The 16530-nt window shown below is 42.4% G+C and overlaps 1 protein-coding gene across 1 annotated transcript in view; it reads right to left on the minus strand.

The window, feature by feature from the left end:
* MYO3B (myosin IIIB) overlaps nucleotides 1-16530 on the minus strand; it is a 275064-nt gene that overhangs the window by 163011 nt on the left and 95523 nt on the right. The window contains exons 18-19 of the mRNA XM_069575180.1: nucleotides 12697-12774; nucleotides 10488-10693 (exon numbers count right to left, since the gene is read on the minus strand). Of these exons, the coding sequence (XP_069431281.1) occupies nucleotides 10488-10693; nucleotides 12697-12774 (284 nt within the window). The remainder of the gene's footprint in view (nucleotides 1-10487; nucleotides 10694-12696; nucleotides 12775-16530) is intronic.

Raw genomic sequence — 16530 nt, forward strand, 5'->3', positions numbered from 1 at the left:
CTAGATGCTACTTTTTACAATGCAAGCCAAACTTAAGCTCAACAATGCCAGCTCCTGTCATGCATTTTAAAACCGCGAGGGCCAAAGAGTCAACCAAGAGGTGGTAAAAAAAGGTAGTGATGAAGAGGAAGGAATAAGAGTTTTCGGATGCTTGGGGCTGGTGCACTGGGACGACCCAGAGGGATGGTATGGGGAGGGAGGAGGGAGGGGGGTTCAGGATGGGGAACACGTGTATACCTGTGGCAGATACATGTTGATGTATGGCAAAACCAATACAATAATGTAAAGTAATTAACCTCCAATTAAAATAAATAAATTTATTTTTTAAAAAAAGAGTTTCTTCAATTCAATAAACATTTATTAAACACCTGATTTGTATTGGGCACAGGGCTGGACAGTACAGATACGAAGTTAGCTGGAAAATACCCCTGCTTCCCAGGTGGTTAATGTCAAGGTAAGATACCAGCAGCTAGTATCCACCTCAATGTAGTAAGTGCTACTAATGAAGCTCATCACAGAGTCTCCAAACCTAGCCTGGGAGAATCAAGGAGAAGATAATGCCTGTTCAAAGTCTGAAGGAATAAGCAGAGGTTAAACTGGTTAACCTTTCAGGTTAACCTGAAAACAACAATTACAGAAAACTAACCAGTCTGATCACATGGACCACAGTCTCGTCTAACTCAATGAAACTATGAGCCAGGCCATGTACGGCCACCCAGGATGGACAGGTCATAGTGGAGAGTTCTGACAAAGTGTGGTCCACTGGATAAGGGAATGGAAAACCACTTCAGTATTCTTGCCTTGAGAACCCCATGAACAGTATGAAAAGGCAAAAAGATAGGACACTGAAAGATGAACTCCCCAGGTCAGTAGGTGCCTAATATGCTACTGGAGATCAGCGGAGAAATAACTCCAGAAAGAATGAAGGGATGGAGCCAAAGCGAAAACAACACCCAGTTGTTGATGTGACTGGTGATCGAAGTAAAGTCCGATGCTGTAAAGAGCAATATTGCATAGAATCCTGGAATTTTAAGTCCATGAAACAAGGCAAATTGGAAGTGGTCAAACAAGTGATAGCAAGAGTGAACATTGACATTTTAGGAATCAGCGAACTAAAATGGACTGGAATGGGTGAATTTAATGGTCAGATGACCATCTACTACTGTGGGCAAGAATCCCTTAGAAGAAATGGAGTAGCCATCATAGTCAAAAAAAGAGTTTGAAATGCAGTACTTGGATGCAGTCTCAAAAACGACAGAATGATCTCTGTTCATTTCCAAGGCAAACCATTCAATGTCACAGTAATCCAAGTCTATGCCCCAACCAGTAATGCTGAGGTTGAATGGCTCTATGAAGACGAACAAGACCTTTTAGAACTAACACCCAAAAAGATGTCCTTTTCATTATAGGGGACTGGAATGCAAAAGTAGGAAGTCAAGAGATACCTGGAGTAACAGGCAAATTTGGCCTTGGAGTACAGAATGAAGCAGGGCAAAGGCTAATAGAGTTTTGCCAAGAAAACGCATTGCTCATAGCAAACACCATCTTCCAACAACACAAGAGAAGATTCTACACATGGACATCACCAGATGGTCAATACCAAAATCAGACTGATTATATTCTTTGCAGCCAAAGATGGAGAAGCTCTATACAGGCAGCAAAAACAAGACTGGGAGCTGAATGTGGCTCAGATCATGAACTCCTTTTGCCAAATTCAGACTTAAATTGAAGAAAGTACGGAAAACCACTAAACCATTCAGGTATGACTTAAATCAAATCTCTTACAATTATACAGTGGAAGTGAGAAATAGATTCAAGGGATTAGATCTAATAGAGTGCCTGAAGAACTATGGATGGAGGTCCCTGACATTGTACAGGAGGCAAGGATTAAGAACATCCCGAAGGAAAAGAAATGCAAAAAGGCAAAATGGTTGTCTGAGGAGGCCTTACAAATAGCTGTGAAAAGAAGAGAAGCAAAATGCAAAGGAGAAAAAGAAAGATATTCCCATTTGAATGCAGAGTTCCAAAGAAGAGCAAGGAGAGATAAGAAAGTCTTCTGGTGATCAATGCAAAGAAATAGAGGAAAACAATAGAATGGGAAGGACTAGAGATCTCTTCAAGAATATTAGAGATACCAAGGGAATATTTCATCCAAAGATGGGCACAATAAAGGACAGAAATGGTATGGACCTAACAGAAGCAGAAGATCTTAAGAAGAGGTGGCAAGAATATACAGAACTATACAAAAAAGATCTTAATGACCCAGATAACCACGATGGTGCGATCACTCACCTAGAGCCAGACATCTTGGAGTACGAAGTCAAGTGGGCCTTAGGAAGCATCACTATCAACAAAGCTAGTGAAGATGATGGAATTCCAGTTGAGCTATTTCAAAACCTAAAAGACGATGCGGTGAAAGTGCTGCACTAAATATGCTAGCAAATATGGAGAACTCAGCAGCAGCCACAGAACTGGAAAAGGTCGGTTTTCATTCCAATCCCAAAGAAAGGCAATGCCAAAGAATGCTCAAACTACCGCACAATTGCACTCATCTCACATGCTAGTAAAGTAATGCTCAAAATTCTCCAAGCCAGGCTTCAGCAATACGTGAACCGTGAACTTCCAGATGTTCAAGCTGGTTTTAGAAAAGGCAGAGGAAACACAGATCAAATTGCCAACATCCACTGGATCATTGAAAAAGCAAGAGAGTTCCAGAAAAACAGCTATTTCTGCTTCATTGACTATGCCAAAGCCTTTGACTGTGTGGATCACATTAAACTGTGGAAAATTCTGAAAGAGATGGGAATACCAGACCACCTTGCCTGCCTCCTGAAAAATCTGTATGCAGGTCAAGAAGCAATAGTTAGAACCGGACATGGAAAAACAGACTGGTTCCAAATCAGGAAAGGAGTACGTCAAGGCTGTATAGTGTCACCCTGCTTATTTAACTTCTATGCAGAGTACATCATGCAAAATGCTAGGCTGGATGAAGCACAAGGTGGAATCAAGATTGCTGGGAGAAATATCAGTAACCTCAGATATGCAGATGACATGATCCTTAATGGCAAAAAGTGAAGAGGAACTGAAGAGCCTCTTGATGAAAGTGAAGAGGAGAGGGAAAAAGTTAGCCTAAAACTCAGCATTCAGAAAACGAAGATGATGGCATCTGGCCCCATCACTTTATGGCAAATAGATGGGGAAACAATGGAAACAGTGACAGATTTTATTTCTGGGGGCTCCAGAATCACTGCAGATTGTGACTGCAGCCATGAAATTAAAAGATGCTTGCTCCTTGGAAGAAAAGTTATGACCAACCTAGACAGCATACTAAAAAAGCATAGACATTACTTTGCCAACAAAGGTCCATCTAGTCATGGCTCTGGTTTTCCCAGTAGTCATGTATGCACATGAGAGTTGGACTATAAAGAAAGCTGAGCGCTGAAGAATTGATGCTTTTGAAGTTGGTGTTGAGAAGACTTGAGAATCTTGAGAGTCTCTTGGATAGCAAGGAGATCCAACCAGTCTTGAATACTCATTGGAAGGACTGATGTTGAAGCTGAAACTACAGTCCTTTGGCCACATGATGTGAAGAACTGACTCATTTGAAAAGACCCTGATGCTGGGAAAAATTGAAGGTTGGAGGAGAAGGGGATGACAGAGGCAGAGATGGTTGGATGGCATCGCTAACTCAGTGCATATGAGTTTGAGAAAACTCTGGGATTTGGTGATGGATAGGGAGGTCTGCCATGCTGCAGCCCATGGGGTCACAAAGAGTTGGACATGACTGAGCAACTGAACTGAACTGAACTAGCCTGTTTAAGCTAATTGACCAAGAACTTGGAAAGGGGGCATTCAGGCAACATAGCATGATCATAACAAGACCAAAAGATCAGAAGTATGAAACAATGTGGGGTGTTTATGAAACTCTAAGTAGTCTGGATTTTGCGGAAGTATGAGCTGAGAGGTGGGAAGACAAGAGAGAAGAGATTGGAAAGGTGGGTGGGGTTCAGATCAGGGAGATTTCCCCCTATCAGGCCGAGGGGCTGAGGCTCATCCACTGAGGTCTGAATAATCATTTCAACTAAGGATTTTAAGCAAGGAAGCAACATATTAGATAAGAGTTGTAGTTAAATTGTATTCTGGTGGCTCTTTGGAGAAGAGAATAGGCAGGAAGTCCATTTAGGAAGCTAAGTTGAAAGGGTAGACAAAAGAGCCTCAAGAGGTTTGAAACAGATTTTGATCAATGGACTAGAATTGAGAATTCAGAAATAATTTATGACCAATTTATGGTCAATTGATTTTTAACAAGAATGCCAAGACAATTTAACAGGAGAAAGAATAGTCTTTTCAACAAATAGTGCTAGGAAAGCTTGATATCCATGTATAATATAAATGAATGTAGTTGAACCTATATGTACCTCACACCATACATAAAGATAATTCAAAATGCACTACTCATCTAAATATAAGGCCTAAAACCATAAAGTTCTTAGGAGAAAACATAGGAATATAGCTTCATGACCTTGAATTAAGCAATAATTTCTTAGCTATGACACCAAAAGCATGACTAACAATAGAAAACAGAAAAATTGGGCTTCATCAAAATTTAAAAATTTTAATGCTTGAAAAGATACCATCAAGAATTGAAAAGACAATTCCAAAGAAAAAGAAAACTGCAAATAGTATATCTGATAAGGGCTAGTATCCAGAATATATAGAAATCAACAATTAAATGGGTAAAGGATCTGAATAAACATTTCTTTGGAGGAAATATTATAAATGAGCAATAAGCATATGAAAAGATCCTCAGATTAGATGGCAGTGAGTTGCACAACTCACGAATATACTAAAACCATAGAATTGTGCACTTTAAAAGGTGATTTTATCATATACGAATTATATCTCAAGCTGTTGCTATTATTATTAAAAGACCTTGGGAGAAAGGATGGGAGATTAATAAAGCCTTGGGAGAAGGGATCAGGAAATTCCCAAAGGAATCATTTTGATAAACCTTAGCTGGTAAAGTTGACAGGACTTTTGACGGACTGTTTGAAGAGAATGAGAAGACAGAGGTTACACCTAGCTTTCTGAAGGACAGGAAGTAGAGGAATAAAAGGAAGAAGGAGAAGATACCAGGGCACCATGGGTTTCTCATGCAATCATGAGAGGAGATGGAAGTTGCTAATGAAAGAGAATGCTCAAACTACCGCACAATTGCACTCATCTCACACGCTAGTAAAGTAATGCTCAAAATTCTCCAAGCCAGGCTTCAGCAATACGTGAACCGTGAACTTCCAGATGTTCAAGCTGGTTTTAGAAAAGGCAGAGGAATCAGAGATCAAATTGCCAACATCCGCTGGATCATTGAAAAACAGTTAATCAAGAGAGTAACTCAAAAGAGTTAATCAAGAGAGTAACTCAAGAGAGTTCCAGAAAAACATCTATTTCTGCTTTATTGATTATGCCAAAGCCTTGACTGTGTGGATCACAAGAAACTGTGGAAAATTCTGAAAGAGATGGGAATACCAGACCACATGACCTGCCTCTTGAGAAATCTGTATGCAGGTCAGGAAGCAGCAGTTAGAACTGGACATGGAACAACAGACTGGTTCCAAATAGGAAAAGGAGTACGTCAAGGCTATATATTGTCACCCTGCTTATTTAACTTCTATGCAGAGTACGTCATGAGAAACGCTGGGCTGGAAGAAGAACAAGCTGGAATCAAGATTGCTGGGAGAAATATCAATAACCTCAGATATGCAGATGACACCACCCTTATAGCAGAAAGTGAACAGGAACTAAAAAGCCTCTTGAAAGTGAAAGAGGAGAGTGAAAAAGTTGGCTTAAAGCTCAACATTCAGAAAACGAAGATCATGGCATCTGGTCCCATCACTTCATGGGAAATAGATGAGGAAATAGTGGAAACAGTGTCAGATTTTATTTTTTGGGGCTCCAAAATCACTGCAGATGGTGACTGCAGCCATGAAATTAAAAGACGCTTACTCCTTGGAAGAAAAGTTATGACCAAACTAGATAGCATATTAAAAAGCAGAGACATTACTTTGCCAAGAAAGGTCCATCTAGTCATGGCTATGGTTTTTCCTGTGGTCATGTATGGATGTGAGAGTTGGACTGTGAAGGAAGCTGAGTGCTGAAGAATTGATGCTTTTGAACTGGGGTGTTGGAGAAGACTCTTGAGAGTCCCTTGGACTGCACAGAGATCCAGCCAGTCCGTTCTAAAGGAGATCACCCCCGGGTGTTCTTTGGAAGGAATGAATGTAAAGCTGATATTTGCCCACCTCATGTGAAGTAACCTAATATTTTGGTACTTTGGCCACCTCATGCGAAGAGTTGACTCATTGGAAAAGACTCTGATGCTGGGAAGGATTGGGGGCAGGAGGAAAAGGGGACGACAGAGGATGAGATGGCTGGATGGCATCACCGACTCGATGGACGTGAGTTTGAGTGAACTCCGGGAGTTGGTGATGGACAGGGAGGCCGGGTGTGCTGCGATCCATGGGGTCGCAAAGAGTCGGACACAACTGAGCGACTGAACTGAACTGAACTGAATGAAAGAGAAGATGGCAAAAGTTTCACTTTGTTCAACAGACACTGATTTAACAGTTATTATGAATTGAGTCCTGGGAGATGCAGTTCTCCGTCCTTTGAGCTAAACTGAGAGAGGTGGGCCTTTCTGGAAAACTTACAGGTTAAGGCCCAAGAATCCACATGTAATCTCTGAAAATCTTTAGGATGTGGACTCTGTGTATTCCTGACTTCTTATCATGCAGATGATGAAATATCCTTTATGGAAATATTAGGTTACTTGCCAAATACTGTATCTAAGAGGAGACTAGAACTTCAGTCTTCTCACTAAATTATACTATTTTCTACAATAGTTTAGTAAAGAAACTATAAGACTTTGAACTGAATACGCTGTATTATCCTTTAGACATTTGCCAGAACACATGCAAGTGTGTGCACCGCACACGTGTGTCTCAGAGCAGACCTTCTGCTGGACCAGAATACAGAGCCCATTGACCATGAAGCCGACGAGCATTCGTGGTTCTTTCCTGTGGCAGCTCAACAGTAGGACTTCCAGGCAGTCTCAGCTACCCGCCCAGCACTGTCAGGTGGCCTTCTTCATGCCTACCTGAGAATAGACGAATGCTTCCGACCTACCTGGCCCCGCTGTTGAGAGGGTGTTGAAAATAGCCCTTTTCTTGAAGGCGCCATGAGTAGAAAACTGGAAGGGCATTTCTAAGTCATTTTGCCAGGAAATTCAAGGATGAGGAGGCAAGGAAGCATTTTAGCTTTGGCCAAGTCTGCAGACGTGGGTGACTTGGGAAAGTCCTTCCTCGTTTTCGAACCAGACAACATAATCCTCAAAACACTGCCTTTCAGGTGTGTGCAAGTCAGGATTTCAGTCGCAAGTGCCAGAAAACACAAAAGGTAAAGAGTAACACTAAACAAGTCTTTATCTTTTATTTACTGCCACCTGATAAGCCTGCCTTTGATTGTTTTGTCTGCATATTTCCTGCTAAGAGTTTACAAAACAGCACTCCTGAACAGGAAGATAAGAGGCGCCCCTATTTGTTGAATAACATCAAGGGGGGAAACTGCTAACTCATCCATTTTGTTGTTAAGTTGCTCAAAAGGATCAAAATACCAATTAACTTGCTGGCTCAGAAATCTTTGATACCCTCAGATTTACTGACATTTTGAAACTCCTGTTCATACTTGCCTACTGGCTTTCTGATTACGAACAAAGAAGTGCCAATCTGTTTAGCATTTGACCTGTTTTCTTAAATATTTTTCATGTATTCAACTCTTGGTAGCTAAAAATACTTGACTAGTCACATTCATGAGCTAAAATCATCTTTTTTTTTGTTTGTTCCACCTCCAAATTTAAGATGGAAAAAGAGGTTCAAAGACACTTCCTTTTAAAAAGCCATTTCATTCTTATTTTTAATTTAACAGCTCTCATTGCCAAAAGCTCTTTTTGCCCTTTCATCTGCATAGAATTTAGTGGCATTGGGAAGATCCAATGAAGTGACCTGCTGTATTAGGATGCATTCTTCCCTGAGGAAAAGTTGGAAAAATGACCTTGGGCAGAAGTTTCAGCGTGGTGGTAAAAAGAAACTAAAGATGGTTGGTGGGGTGCAGATTTTATAATGAATTTTAATTTTCCTCTCTGGATATTCTCAGATAATAGTGCTTCTCAGAGATTCTCTGTTGTTGTTATTCTTATTTCTTCACAGAAAGTTTTGTGAAAATTCTACTTATAATCACATGTGTATGTAAGACATACCTACGGCAGCTGTTCAGAAAAGAGCAACATTTCACCCTTATGCAAAGGCAGTTTCTGGGTTTAGAAAGCTCTGCTGCAATTTCTGCAGCAAACTTTTATTGAATGGAGTAGACTGAAGAGATTAAAACTGTGGCTGTTGTAGCCAGACTCCTTGGGTTCAGATTTTGGTCCTATCATTTATCAGCACTGACTTTGGTAAAATCACTTACTTTCCTTCTGTGCTTCAATTTCCTCATCTGTAAAATGGGGATAATAATAAAGCCTAGCTTATGGGGCTGCTGTATGGATCAAAGGAGATTACACATTTGGGACATTTGAGGTGCTATGTAGATGTTAGCTATCATTAAATCGTGCCAGACCCTGAGAGAGGAGTGCCTGTTGTGTGCATTTATATTTGCCAGAATCTTGAGCCATTCATGAAAGAATACTTCCATCAGAGCCAAAAAAAAAAAAAAAAAAAAAATCTGGAGATTTTGAAACCTAAGGTTTATATATATGTTTATATATAACACACATATATATATGTTTACCTATAACACAAAAATACCTATAGACATTTGTATTTTTCAGATGTGATCAGAAGGGGGGCTTCCCTAGTGGCTCAGACAGTAAAGAATCTGCCTGGAATGCAGGTGACCCAGATTCGATCCCTGGGTCAGGAAGATCTTATGCAAGAGGGCATGGCCCCCAACTAAAGTATTCTTGCCTGGAAAATCCAATGGACAGAGGAGCCTGGCAGGCTACAGTCCATGGGCTCGCAAAGAGCCAGGCAGACCACTTACCTGCCTCCTGAGAAATCTGTATGCAGGTCAAGAAGCAACAGTCAGAACCGGACATGGAACAACAGACTGGTTCCAAATTGGGAAAGGATTACATCACCCTGCTTATTTAACTTATATGCAGAGTACATCATGGAAAATGCCAGGCTGGATGAAGCACAAGATGGAATCAAGATTGCCAGGAGAAATATCAATAACCTCAGATATGCAGATGACACCACCCTAATGGCAGAAAGTGAAGAGGAACTGAAGGGCCTCTTGATGAAAGTGAAAGAGGAGAGTGAAAGAACTGGCTTAAAGCTCAACATTCAGACAACTAAGATCATGGCATCTGGTCCCATCAGTTCATGGCAAATAGATGGGGAAACAATGGAAACAATGACAGACTTTAAATCAAAATTGTGGGCTCCAAAATCACTGCAGATGGTGACTGCAGCCATGAAATCAAAACGCATGTGCTCCTTGGGAGAAAAGCTATGACAAACCTAGATAGCATATTAAAAAGCAGAGACATTACTTTGCCCACAAAGGTCTGTCTAGTCAAAGCTATGGTTTTTCCAGGAGTCATGTATGGATGTGAGAGTTTGACCATAAAGAAAGCTGAGGGCCAAAGAATTGATGCTTTTGAACTGTGGTGTTGGAGAAGACTCTTGAGAGTCCCTTGGACTGCAAGGAGATCAAACCAGTCGACCCTAAAGGAAATCAGTCCTGAATATTCATTGGAAGGACTGATGATGAAGTAGAAGCTCCCATACTTTGGCCACTTGATGCGAAGAACTGACCATTGTAAAAGACCCTGATGCTGGGAAAGATGGAAGGCAGGAGGAGAAGGGGATGACAGAAGATGAGATGGTTGGATGGCATCACTGGCTTGATGGACATGAGTTTGAGCAAGTTCCAGGAGTTGGTATTAGACAAGGAAGCCTGGCGTGCTGCAGTCCATGGGGTGGCAAAGAGTTGGACACAACTGAGTGACTGAACTGAACTGATCAGAAGGGAGCTTAACTTGTCTTCCAGATGACTGTAACTCAGTTGGAGTACAACAGAAACAACATTTAAGCAAGTAAATGGCAGCTGGAAATTCTTCCCTGGTGGCTCAATGGTAAAGAATCCACCAGCCAATGCAGGAGACGATGGCTCCATCTCTGGGTTGGGAAAATCTCCTGGAATAAGAAATGGCAACCCACACTAGTATTCTTGCATGGGAAATCTCATGGACAGAGGAGCCAGGCAGAGTCCATGGGGTTGCAAAAGAGTCGAACATGACTTAACAACTAAACAACAAACTAGCCAATCACGTGTTTGGAGGCAAGAGGGCTGGGGATGATCCCAGGGGACAGAATGGCTTTGGCAGAGTTGTGTTTAATATAATGTATTTCCCAAAATACCAGCCTGACCTTTTCACAAACTCCTCGAAGAGGATGCGGTGAGAATACCCCTGCTGGCGGATGCTGACTGTCTCTAGGATGCCCGTGGAGCGGAGCTGGGCCCGCACTTTGTCTGTGGAGAACTTCAGGGCCTCTCGGTCATCATTGGGCTTGATGCAGCGTACAAAGTGGGGCTGTCCCACCACCATTTTAGAGAGCAGATCCATCAGAGAATACTACCAGGGGAAAAAATGCACAAGAAGTGAGGTCACCAAAGTCATAATGGATAATTACAACAGTGGCTGGCCCAGGCTTCCAGGGCCATTTGTCAGCTTGTAAACAACTCATGGAATCTTTGAGGCTAAACAAGAATTCAGCAAAAAGAAATAACAATATAGGTTTTAACATATTGTTCTGTACTTATAGCTGCCTGTGGATTTTCTTTAAACATCACCCAGGGCCAAGCAATATCCCACTTGGCAGAAACTCAGCTATCTAAGAATTTGGTTAGATTATCTCATAACTCTGTTGCCAGAACTAGCTTGTCTCTGATATTTCAAGGTGATGCTCCATAAACTGTATCTGTAATTTTACAGGTCCAGGTTTCATGGAAGGGGTCAGTTGTCTTCTTAACCTAACAATCACCAGAAAGTCTAAGGCAATCTTACAAAGGCAGAGGCGAAATGAGAAAAATAAAGAAGGCAAAGAAAACAAGAAAACTGGACGGTAAAAGGAGATTATAATGAAGATGAATTAACATACACCAAATGGCTGTGTAGAGAACAGAAAGAACACACTCCCTGTTTCTCACAGACATCCACAGTGGCAGTTCTTCTTTTGGACATGTCTTTGGGGCAATTACAAGCCACACGTAAAATCAGTCCTATTATTTCATAATTTTACCTGCTACTGATCCAAAATGGTGTTGCCTGGCTTGGCAATGCATCATTTTTTTAGCATTTGGGGACTAGTATTTTGAGGACACCCAACTGTTTGTTATGGATATATTTCTGAAAATTGCACTGCCAATGGCTTCTTCTGCTGAAAGAGGGACTCTAGGATCTTGACGATAACCTTACAGTCAGAGCCTTCAAATCCCATACATGCAGAAACTAGGAGAGTATAATCAAACCACTAAGGGGATCGGGATAAGAAATACATGGCAATTAGAGATTTCCAACCATGAGTGATGAAATAGGGGCTGAAAACCTACCGGTTGGAGAAGTTGCAGCAGGCATCACTACATTGATGGAATGCTAGACCCAAAGACCTCTAGGTCCCTACAGTCCATACACTGAGGCCCATTCCAGTCTACCTCTAAAGCACAGGTCAGACTTCTTAGCTCTAGGTCCTTCTTGAACCCGCTAGCTTTGGGTGGAACCTTCTTTCCATGGTGCTGGCTCCCAGGCCCACCCTCCAGCCTGCCTGGCAACTCCAGCTCATGGTCCACTTGACTTACTATCCCTGCCAAGTCCCTTACTTTGGTAACCCCACCTTACAACCTTATTTTGTTGTCCCTGGTTTCAGTAGTTCTGTCTGGTCTAACAGCATCTCCATCATGAAGTTGCCTGGACCTCAGTTCCCCGTGGTCAGTGATCTCTAATGGGTTCCCAATCCCAGTGCTTCATAATTTGAAAATAAACAAATTTGTGCAAATCAGTACAAAGTGACAGTCTCTTATCTTTCCTCTCTAATGTGCATTTGACAGAGTCCTTATGGAGATAACATTTTTACTCAAAAGAGTCATTCACCAGGTAAAAATATCAGGAATTGGGGTAACAGAGATGGGAAATAATTGCGCTCAGGCAAATGGCTCTTGCAATGGGTCAATTCAGTCTAAGAAAATAAAGTTGAAGCTAAGACCTATTTTCTCATGAACTTGACAAGCCTCCTTCTGGAATTTTATTAACTACTTTACTTCTCAGTAAATATGCTGGAAAAGTGGCTGACTCCAGTAGCTTTAAGGCCAAGAAGCAGCTGAAACACTAACAGAATCAGCACATTCATTGGACTTTGTGCCAGTGGCAGAGAGGGCCCTCTGTAGACACTTGCGGTCTTACACTGTACTCAAGGGTGAGTTCCCCGTTATAATTCTCCTTTCCCCACACCTCCATCTTTCCTAACTGCCTCTGAGCTTTGCTGTTGTTTCAATGACTCTGTGGTATCTAGGCCTCTTGTGCGAAGGGCTGACTCATCTTTTCTGGAAACGGGCAGAGGAGAGATCAAGAAGACTCCTTACCCGGAAGTAAGAAGCCATGGTTTGCCCCTTCATGTTGGTGGTTTCTTCTGGATGCCGTATCACCTCCAGAGTGTCCACCTGGAACATGGGCAGAGGACAGTGGTTTGGGTATAGAGACAGCTTATTTTCTGACATTTCCCCAAATGTGAAAGGCTATTTGGTCAAATACCTGAGGGGCCTTGATGTTTATGGCGTACTCATTTAAAGACATCTTAAAGAAAAACAGGATTTACACTGTTCTACCCATGGCAATGACCACACTCTGTGATACACTATACGGTCTCAGTACAAACCCCACCCATGTTCTTTCTGTATTTCTCCACATTCTACTGGGCCCTTATTAAGTTCTCCAATAATGTCATGTGAGACCATGCTATTTTTAAAAAGAAAACTGGGTAGCAACACCTGAAGCTGGGCAATTACTAAGCGAAGTGAAGTGAAAGTCGCTCAGTCGTGTCTGACTCTTTGCGACCCCCATGGACGATACAGTCCATGGAATTCTCTAGGCTGGAATACTGGAATGGGTAGCCTTTCCCTTCTCCAGGGGATCTTCCCAACCTGGGAAATTTTGGCCTGGAGGTCGCAAAGAGTTGGACACGACTGAGCGGCTTTCACTTTCACTGTAATTACAAAAACACGGACCCAAAGCCCAGGTTGCACCACAAGAGAATTAGTGAAACCCTAACTGCCTTCCTGCTATCAGACTCTGACCCTACAACATCCCTCCTGCTGCCCACAGTTCCCACGTGTTCACTGTGGACCAGCGCTTAGAGTATACCTGTTCCCAAGCATCTGCCCCAAATACCTGGGCTGACTGGAAAGAATTTATGAATGAAAAGCACAGTGGCAAACAATTGCAGGTACCCTGTATTCCCTCATTTTATCTCAATGATAAAATGCCTGCTTCTGCACACACAGAGCTGTTTGGTTTGCACAGCATATAAGCAGCATTTCAGCACCAGCCTCCCGTCTGCTGGGAACAGGTGGCCAGGGTATGGAGCAGGAACACTTGAACTGGAAGAAGCTGCTGTCAGCATGTGCGTTCCACTCAGTGGACTGCAGTCCAGGCAGCTACCTCCCCGCAGCGTGAGGATGTCTGCAGCCTTGTTCAGCAACAGTGAGAAGAGGCTACTTAGAAGGGACGGGGCCGTGGGAGGTGGCTGAATAACGAGACTTACTTGAGGGGCATTTAGGGGACTGTTTGCAAAACTGAAGAAAACGCTTCAACTGGCTTGTATAAAGAAAACAGGTCTGTTTAAGAAGGGGAATAAACATGGAACTAAGTTTTCAAACTAGAAAAGCAACCTAAATAGTGAGCAGGAATCTGAGGGTGTCTCTGAGCAAAGCGCCACGAGCAGGGACAGTGCAGCTTTCTTTCTCTAGGCTGCAGACTGGATCTGTTCCCAGAGCCGCCGTTTCATCTGGATGTAGCTGAGCGACAGTACAACCGCCTGTAGCTGGTTTTGTTTTTTTAATGAGAAAGGAGGAAATGACAGCTCTGTGTTGGAAAGGAAGGTTGCTCTCACATAGAAAAGAAGAAACACAACATACCCGCCCTACCTGCATAGGTCCGATGGCGCTACCTGCAGGGACGATACGGAAGGTTCCTTCCCTATCTCACCCTCACTAGGAGGACACAGCTTAGCACTGGTGAGATTCAGAGAAAGCTAATCAGGACTGAAGCAAGAAAGATCTTGGCTATGGTCTGCCTTTGGCCAAACTGTAAATTCTGACAGTTTTCCTAAACATTCTTTCTCCTTATTTTCTTTCTCCCCACCTGACTTTCATACACACACACAACTTTTGAGAATTTTTCCACTATTTCTTTTTATTCAGAGATCCTCCCTGAAGAACCACAGCTTGCTTTGAACTCTGCTTTTCCTCCTTCATTTCCCTCCCTTTTTATTCAAATTAGCCGGCTAGTGCCAGCCCCCTAGGCTCTAATACACTGTGAAGGGGCAGCTGGGAAACTCATCCGTATTTCTCTTATTAGTAGAATTTATCTGTTACCATTCTTCAGAAAATACACCAGACCCTTGGCATTTGAGAATACAACAGTTTAGGGATCAGGAAAATCTTTGATGCATATTAATTCTGCTAAGATATAAATTTAAAGGTGTGATATGTATTGTTTTCAAGATCAATACCCATCCCCTGTAGCAAGTTGGAAAAATACAGAATGAAGCACCAGTTTGCAATGCAAGATACAGGGCTGGAAGTATTATTAACTTCCCAAAGCCTGTGTTATTTAAAAACCACTGCTACGTGCACATACACACACATGAGGTCAGTCAGTTCCCCTTCCTTTATTACCATGTTTGATTCAGTTTTAGTAATCACCCAGCAGGACTTTAAGTTCTGCTGTTATACTCACATACAAAGTAACTCTTGGGTAGAAAAAACCTATTCTGCTTTATATAACTTGGAAATGTTAATGCATGTCTATAGTCCACCACCTACATATCTAGTACTATATTTTAAAGAATAAATAATATACTATTGGGGTACCTTCTAATTTTAGAATTTGGAAAGGTCTTGGGTTGGTCAAGGGTCCCTTGGACTGGCAAAGGGTATTTGCATAGTTATGAAGTTCCCCTGTATATGTATATTTGACTATGCCAAAGCCTTTGACTGTGCGGATCACAATAAACTGTGGAAAATTCTGAAAGACATGGGAATACCAGACCACATGACCTGCCTCTTGAGAAATCTGTATGGAGGTCAGGAAGCAGCAGTTAGAACTGGACATGGAACAACAGACTGGCTCCAAATAGGAAAAGGAGTACGTCAAGGCTGTATATTGTCACCCTGCTTATTTAACTTCTATGCAGAGTACATCATGAGAAACGCTGGGCTGGAAGAAACACAAGCTGGAATCAAGATTGCCAGGAGAAATATCAATAACCTCAGATATGCAGATGACACCACCCTTATGACAGAAAGTGAAGAGGAACTCAAAAGCCTCTTGATGAAAGTGAAAGAGGAAAGTGAAAAAGTTGGCCTAAAGCTCAACATTGAAGATCATGGCATCTGGTCCCATCACTTCATGGGAAATAGATGGGGAAACAGTGGAAATGGTGTCAAACTTTATTTTTTGGGGCTCCAAAATCACTGCAGATGGTGATTGCAGCCATGAAATTAAAAGACGCTTACTCCTTGGAAGGAAAGTTATGATCAACCTAGATAGCATATTAAAAAGCAGAGACATTACTTTGCCAACTAAGGTCTGTCTAGTCAAGGCTATGGTTTTTCCTGTGGTCATGTATGGATGTGAGAGTTGGACTATGAAGAAGGCTGAGCGCTGAAGAATTGATGCTTTTGAACTGTGGTGTTGGAGAAGACTCTTGAGAGTCCCTTGGACTGCAAGGAGATCCAACCAGTCCATTCTGAAGGAGATCAGCCCTGGGATTTCTTTGGAAGGACTGATGCTAAAGCTGAAACTCCAGTACTTTGGCCACCTCATGCAAAGAGTTGACTCATTGGAAAAGACTCTGATGCTGGGAGGGATTGGGGGCAGGAGGAGAAGGGGACGACAGAGGATGAGATGGCTGGATGGCATCACTGACTCAATGGACATGAGTCTGAGTGAACTCTGGGAGTTGGTGATGGACAGGGAGGCCTGGCGTGCTGCGATTCATGGGGTCACAAAGAGTCGGAGACGACTGAGCGACTGAACTGAACTGAACTATGTATGGAGTGGATCTAAAAGAGGGACTTGCACTTTGGACAAGGGACGTACCAGAAGTTGCCTCTCTTGAACTTTTAAAGTAGGAGGTCTTTGTCTGCGTTGGGCCCTACCATGAACTCTGTGCTGTGCTGTGCTAAGCTGCTTCA

The sequence above is a fragment of the Ovis canadensis genome, chromosome 2, assembly GCF_042477335.2.
Source record: "Ovis canadensis isolate MfBH-ARS-UI-01 breed Bighorn chromosome 2, ARS-UI_OviCan_v2, whole genome shotgun sequence".
NCBI classification, from domain to species: Eukaryota; Metazoa; Chordata; class Mammalia; order Artiodactyla; family Bovidae; genus Ovis; species Ovis canadensis.